This window comes from Protopterus annectens, chromosome 13.part0, assembly GCF_019279795.1.
Source record: "Protopterus annectens isolate FY-2018-M chromosome 13.part0, PAN1.0, whole genome shotgun sequence".
Taxonomy (NCBI): domain Eukaryota; kingdom Metazoa; phylum Chordata; order Ceratodontiformes; family Protopteridae; genus Protopterus; species Protopterus annectens.
In genome coordinates, this window is record NC_056747.1 from 71,153,841 (window position 1) to 71,160,530 (window position 6,690).

The 6,690-nt window shown below is 37.6% G+C and overlaps 1 protein-coding gene across 1 annotated transcript; it reads left to right on the forward strand.

Annotated features, from left to right (window-relative positions):
* Window positions 1-3,988: 3,988 nt before the first annotated feature.
* On the forward strand, window positions 3,989-5,922 carry LOC122787834 (N-acetyllactosaminide beta-1,3-N-acetylglucosaminyltransferase 3-like; the record flags this gene model as incomplete). Its single annotated transcript, XM_044054749.1, has 1 exon — window positions 3,989-5,922. A coding segment is annotated over one exon (1,167 nt), but the record flags the coding sequence as incomplete, so codon positions are not given.
* Window positions 5,923-6,690: the final 768 nt, after the last annotated feature.

A 6,690-nucleotide genomic window follows, 5' to 3' on the forward strand; every position in this document is an offset into this window, starting at 1 on the left:
ACTTCAGTTTTTAATGATTTGCCACTAATTTGTCAGAAAAATCACAATTTTATGAAAAACAGACCAAAAATAATAGGCAAACATCTGTACAGCTGAGAGGTATAGTGCATGGGATAAAGAATATAGGAGCTGCTCTGTCTATTGGTAGTACAGGGGGCAGTCCTGGGGTAAATCCTCTGTTTCCCATCCATAGATATAAGTTGGACTTGAATATGGACAGGGATGAACTTTGTTTTATGTGGATGGGGAGTCTGTTGTATAGAAGCAGTATCCTCTGTGAGATATAACTGCCCCTCCAAACTGTTCTATTGATGTTGCAAAATAGCTCTATATCCGTAGACTGAGACTTACTAATGCCATTTGACTTGCTAATGTGCAGTAAGTCCATCAGTAATGAATTGGAGGATGCCTTGTATGCCAGACACATGTCACCACTTAACGGTCTGAAGGATACTGGCAAGGCTTTGAGTTGGTCCAGGTAGGACATGTTGTGTAGGCCTTGTATCATTTTAGTAAGGAATCTCTGTGGGTGTCCCAGCTGTTGCATGTGTCTGGACAAATACATCCCAAAGGGGGCATCATATTCAATGACTGGCATAATAAGGGCTGAGTAAAAGGGGACAGTGACATTCCTAGATCAAAATTCCTTTGTTTATAAGCTCTGCAGTATAGAAGGACTATCTTACAACAATGGATATATGTTGGTCAAATGTTAGGTCACTGTCCACATCAGTTCCCAAATCTTAAAACAACTGGGAAAACTCATAGGGTTGTATTGTGAATGTGGTATTTCCCTTGGGTAGTTGACTTCCCAAAGGATACAATAATGCATTTTTTGGCATATAGTTTCAGTTAATGCTTTTCACACCAGTTATTTATTTGGAACAGTCATTTGGGGGTTTCAGTGACTGCTCCTAGCATGCAGTCATATGCAAAACATAGTCAGCTGGGGCCCTTTGGTATTGGCTTTTACTTCAGAAAAGTAGATTACAGATAAGAGAGGTCCCAAAGCAGAACCCTGGGGGCTGTATTGGTGACTGGTCTCTTTGTGGAAGTAACTTCCCCTATGTTATCTGCATTTATATGTGAGCCAGTTGGCAATCCAGTGGGTGACAGAGGGTTTATTCCCATTTTATTTAGCTTTTCTACTATGTCTGAATGGGGGGTTATGTCAAAAGCTTTGGGCATGTCAAGGTAGGCAATGTGTACCATTTTGCCTTCATCCTTTGCTTTGGAGACATTTTCAAAAAAATCCACTAGGTTGAGTAAGCATGACCTGCACTTGATGAATCCAAACTGAGATGGGTCCAGTGTTTAGAGGCATTACATCTGTAATCAGACACTTGTCCAGATTTTTTAAGTACTTTGAATAATTCATGTTACCCTTGAGGCATGACACAATGGTTAAGGTGTTTACCTCACAGACAGAAGATAACAGGGTATGATTCTCACCTTCATAAATGAAATTGACTTGGTTTAAAATGGCCCAGAAGGGCAGCTAGTCTATACTTACCTTGTAATTCATTCCAAAAATTAATTCCTGGGCCAGTCGAATTTATAAATAAATCATCAACAAAATGGGAAACACAAACACACAGGTACAAAGAAGTAATGTAATACCTTTTATGGTAGTAGGTCTATTTTCAACATATGCATGCTGATATATGGATTCAAGTCCCAACCTTTCCAATTCTGTTGACTGCCACTTGTGACTTGAGATGCAGGTTCAAGGTGGCAAGATGTCCCTTATTCTATTTTTTCTTCCTCATAAATAGATCAAAACAAATAACTAAGTGCTCTTTGCAATAAAACAACACTATCTGACACCACCCAGTAGTCAGATGTTGCTCTATACATGAATGAAATTTGCTGTTCTGAAACTTTAACCTCATAGTTGAGTCTCAAGCATGTTCTTTTGGTGGCATTCTACTGAAAGTCCCACTGTCCATATAATTTGGTAAGTAAAAATGTAAAATAAAAGTTATCATAACAGAAAGACGTAATGTTATGTACGAGACATGACTTAAATGTAAGTACTCCAAATACAAATAATGTTTTAATACCTCTTAAAAGCTATAATTTGATTGCCTGTATACTTGAGTTGGAGACAGCTGTATGACAGATATCTAGATGACCAGTCAGTCCAGTACTGGTCTATAGGACTGTTTATAATTATGTCGTGCGAATGAGGAAAAGTCGGGACTGGAGAAAAATAAGCTTTCATTCGTACATATGTACCCGCAGCTCACCAGGGATAAGGCGGAGATGGGTAGGGTGGGGGGTTGGCAGCTTTAGGAGATCTAAAATAAGTTTACCTTTGGTGTCATCTGTCCACAGGGAAGCAAAAGGGTTATACCAGCTACCTTCAATTATTTTGTGAGTTTCCACTGTTTTGTTTTGGTGCAAGATACACTCCTAGAAATGGTTAAATTTGTGGAGGATGTTGGAGTAAGAGGAACCCATATATATATTGCTTTCCTTGATGTCAGCAGTTTTGTTGTCCAGATGTAACTTAGCAGAATATTCTATACTGATAGATTCTTTACCAGTCACTGCATGCATGTTGTCTATCCATACATACTCTGTTCAGAAGGTGTTTTCCTCATTAATTCAAAAGACTTATTTCCAGAATACTTGCCATAATTTTACCTCATTAGATACCATTTGTGAAAGGTTTGGCAATATTTTTAGCAGAAAGATTTTCTTTGCTAGTACAGGTGAGTAACATTTGTAAAATAAGAATTTGCTTTATAACAATAGCCTTAATAGCTGAAGTGATGCAAAATTATAAAGAGCAGCAAAACGTCTCATTTAAAGTTTACTTTTGGCGTCTATATCACGTTATCGAAATCTTACTACATCGAATCATTAAAGGTCGACCTCTAGTGATCGATGTAGTAAAACAACATATAAACAAAAAATGAAAAAAAAAAAAAAAAAAAAAAACTAGGGGGGCAGGGGCAAGGCCCCCCTGCACCCCCCACACCCCTCCTACTTAAATATTCCAACTCCTAGACCACACTACATTCAGGTAAATGGAAGTCTACCCCTACAGAGATTTCTGTTTACCTGCCTGCTCTGCACTGTTTTTACAAAAATATGTGCTTTGATAATGTTATGATATTGTTGGCGTAATGTTTCTTGAATGCAGGAACATTCTACATGCAACAGCATTTATGCACCAAAAAGAAAAATTCAGCAAGTAAGAAGACTGTTTTTCAGAATAAAATTGCAAAGAAACGTATTCATACCACATCAGTGGCTTGCATGTGGATCAGTGTACCACTGTCAGTGGTTTACATGTGGAACAGTGTACCCTTTTCAGTGGTTTACACATGGAACAGTGTACCCTTTCAAAACTGCCATAAGATGTTAGAAGAAATGTGTATTTAAGGTTATTTATGTTAAAATGAGAGCAATACGTAATGAACACTTTTGCCATCATTTCCATGGCAATTGGCAGTATGTATATGATTAGATGAAGAAACACAGGAGTGAAGCTCATGATTGCTGTTGGTGGGATTTAATTCACTCATTTTGTTATCTGCCATTAGATGCCATAAATTAGTATAGCTCGACCTTTCTTCTACAACCATACAGAGGTCATACATATAAGGCAGTTACAGCCTGCTCTATATGGCATTAAGCTTTCTGGGGTTTGTGGCCTTTCCTACTCCACAGTTCAGCAATCTGTGATTACCCACATACTAGTATGAAAATGGGATGGTGGGAACTTCTTCCATCCTTTAGGAAAGAAAGTTCCCTATGAGACATCTCTCTGCTCTTCTGCCAAGCTTTCCATGTCATGCAGGTATATTCTAGGAAATGGGTTTGTACACCACTTCTTACAGCACTGCCACAACGGACATGTCTTGCTTCACTCTACTAGAAACTCCAAGAAATTATTAAGTAAAGAGCCAAAATGCTTTACAAAAATAGAGTCTGCATCATTAAAAAGTTCAGTATCACATTGATATGACTGTTTTTTTTTCTGTTTTTAATCAGGTACACCTGGATCTATAAAAAGCGCTGTGTGCCACATCTTTTCTTGTTTATTTCTGGAATTTTGGCCATCTTTTTATTCTTCAACAGAGACCATTACAGCATCTTGCAAAACATTACCAAGAAACAGGTATCAGTAACCAAAACAGAGACTAACATTACATCTCCCCAGCACTTACATCCAAAAGTCGTACCTGAGTGCAAAGAAAACACATCCGTGGCCAACATCAGTGGCTTCTCAGAACTAGCAACCCACATAAAGGATTTTCTGAAGTACAAGCACTGCAGGAGCTTTGAGATGATCCATGATATTCCAAATAAATGTGATGGACCTCAGCAGTCAGACAAGGTCTTTCTCTTACTTGTGATCAAGTCATCACCAAATAACTATGAGCGCCGAGAGGTTATCCGGAAAACATGGGGGCAGGAAAGAATATACAGTGGAATGCAAATAAGAAGGATTTTCATATTAGGAGTAACTTCAAAAGAGAAGGAAAGAAAGAAGTTCCAGCAACTGATCCGTACTGAAAACCAACAGTATAGAGACATTCTTCAGTGGGACTTTTATGACACGTTCTTCAACCTGACCTTAAAACAAGTCCTTTTCTATGAATGGTTTATCGAGCACTGCCCATATGTGAAATTTCTCTTTAATGGGGATGATGACATCTTTGTCAATTCAGATGACATGGTGCACTACTTAGTAGGTCTAAAAGGGAATAATGGTGATGAACATTTGTATGTTGGGCAGGTTATTGCTAATGTGGGTCCAATTCGTCACAAATCAAGCAAATATTGTGTACCTGAACAAGTGTACCCATCAAATTCTTACCCACCATACTGTACAGGTGGTGGGATTGTGATGTCAGGATTCACAGCCAGAGAAATCTATCACGCATCACTAAGTATTCCAATTATGCCGATTGATGACGTATATCTTGGTTTGTGCCTAGAAAAGGCAGGCTTATCACCTGCATCTCACATGGCAATATCCGTTTCAGGTGTGCGAGCCCCTTCTAAATCTATGGATTCTTTTGATCCTTGTCTTTACAAGGAGTACTTGGTAGTTCATCGTTTACTGCCGTATGAGACAGTGGTGATGTGGGAAGCTGTACATGACTCAAACCTAAAATGTGGGGTTTCAGGATTATAAATGAGCCTGCTGGTAACTGCACTGGGCCATCAAATGCATATATTTATACTGTCATGTTAATCCTGTATTACATTTACAGTGAGGGACATATGATGGTGAAATAAATTCAGTTTACAGTATTCTGACTATAATGCTCTAAGCCACTGTATTTCTGAGAGACAGCTGGTGAATACTTTTTAGACTAACAATGTAAAATTTGTTTCCAGTGCTGGAGAGAGTGACATCATTGTAGAAATTATACTTTGCATTACAAATGGTACTAAGGTAATTGATTGAAGCAATTACTGATGCATGATGGGAACCAATTACATTATCATGAACTGATTACTAAGATGCCAGGATCTGAGATGCCCTGACCTTGGTGCCTTTAATTATATAATTACTTGTAATATTGTACAGACTAATGGGAAGTCCTACAAATGCAAAATGGTGACAGTGGAAGGAGACTGTAAAACTTATGTTTGTTGGTTTGTATAGCTAACCATTATATAGTTACATTCATCTTTGGTTTTGCATATTTGCCTCTCTATCTGCCCTACCTACTTTAAAATGTCTCCCTGGAATCGCACTACACCACTCACTGGTAGACAGAAGGACATCAATCCACCACCTGCTCAATGGATTAACTTCTTCTTGACTTGTGTCTCTTTGGCCCCTCCTCCTCCTGGTTCTGTTTTTTTTTATTTAAGGTACCCACCCTGCTGACCCAGATCACTTATCTTCTCTCCTTCCTGCATCCATGCTATACATGCCTAGTGCTGCAAGTCTGTTCGTGTACATTGGTTCACCTACCTAACATGAATTTTGTTACCACATTGCCGGATAACTTCCTTTTGTAACCTAATGCATTTCTTTCAGCAAGGCCTCTACAAGTGCAAGCAATGCCCTGAAGGTCATTTTCTTAATTCTTCAAAGACTGAAAATAATGAACATTAAACTGTTCCTCACCTCTCCCATGCAGCAGATTTGAACGGTACCAGATAATGTGTGTTATTTTTCTTGATTTCTGATGGGTCTTTTACTGCCTTGTTTATCACACTAGCTGTCACAGTTATTAAATGCAAACAGAGTGGTTTATGACCCAGTACTTTGTTATTACATGGAAAACAAATAACCAGAATGTAAAGAAAATGTTTTATTCGTGTTAAATTAAATTATGGAAAAGATTATTTATACATATTTGCATAAGCTATTATACAAAATAAAACAAAAGTAACATATTTATTAATTTACAAGTGTGTTAGTTAATGTGAAACTGTATAATCCACAAGTTTTTATGAATTATTCTCACAGTAAAGTTTTGTTATGCTGCTGAAATATTTTTATTTCCAAAGTGTTTTTATTTATTTTATACCACAATAACTTAACAGTATAGTAATAAGAAAAAAACAGTTTACAATGTCTGTAACAATTAAAAAAGCAGTATACATAGGAGAACACTTAATATTTCTCTAACAGATTAGGCAATTTTGTCCAAGCAATGAAATGATGAGTTATGTTGTCTCATTCTTACAAATGTATTTCACAAGATGAAT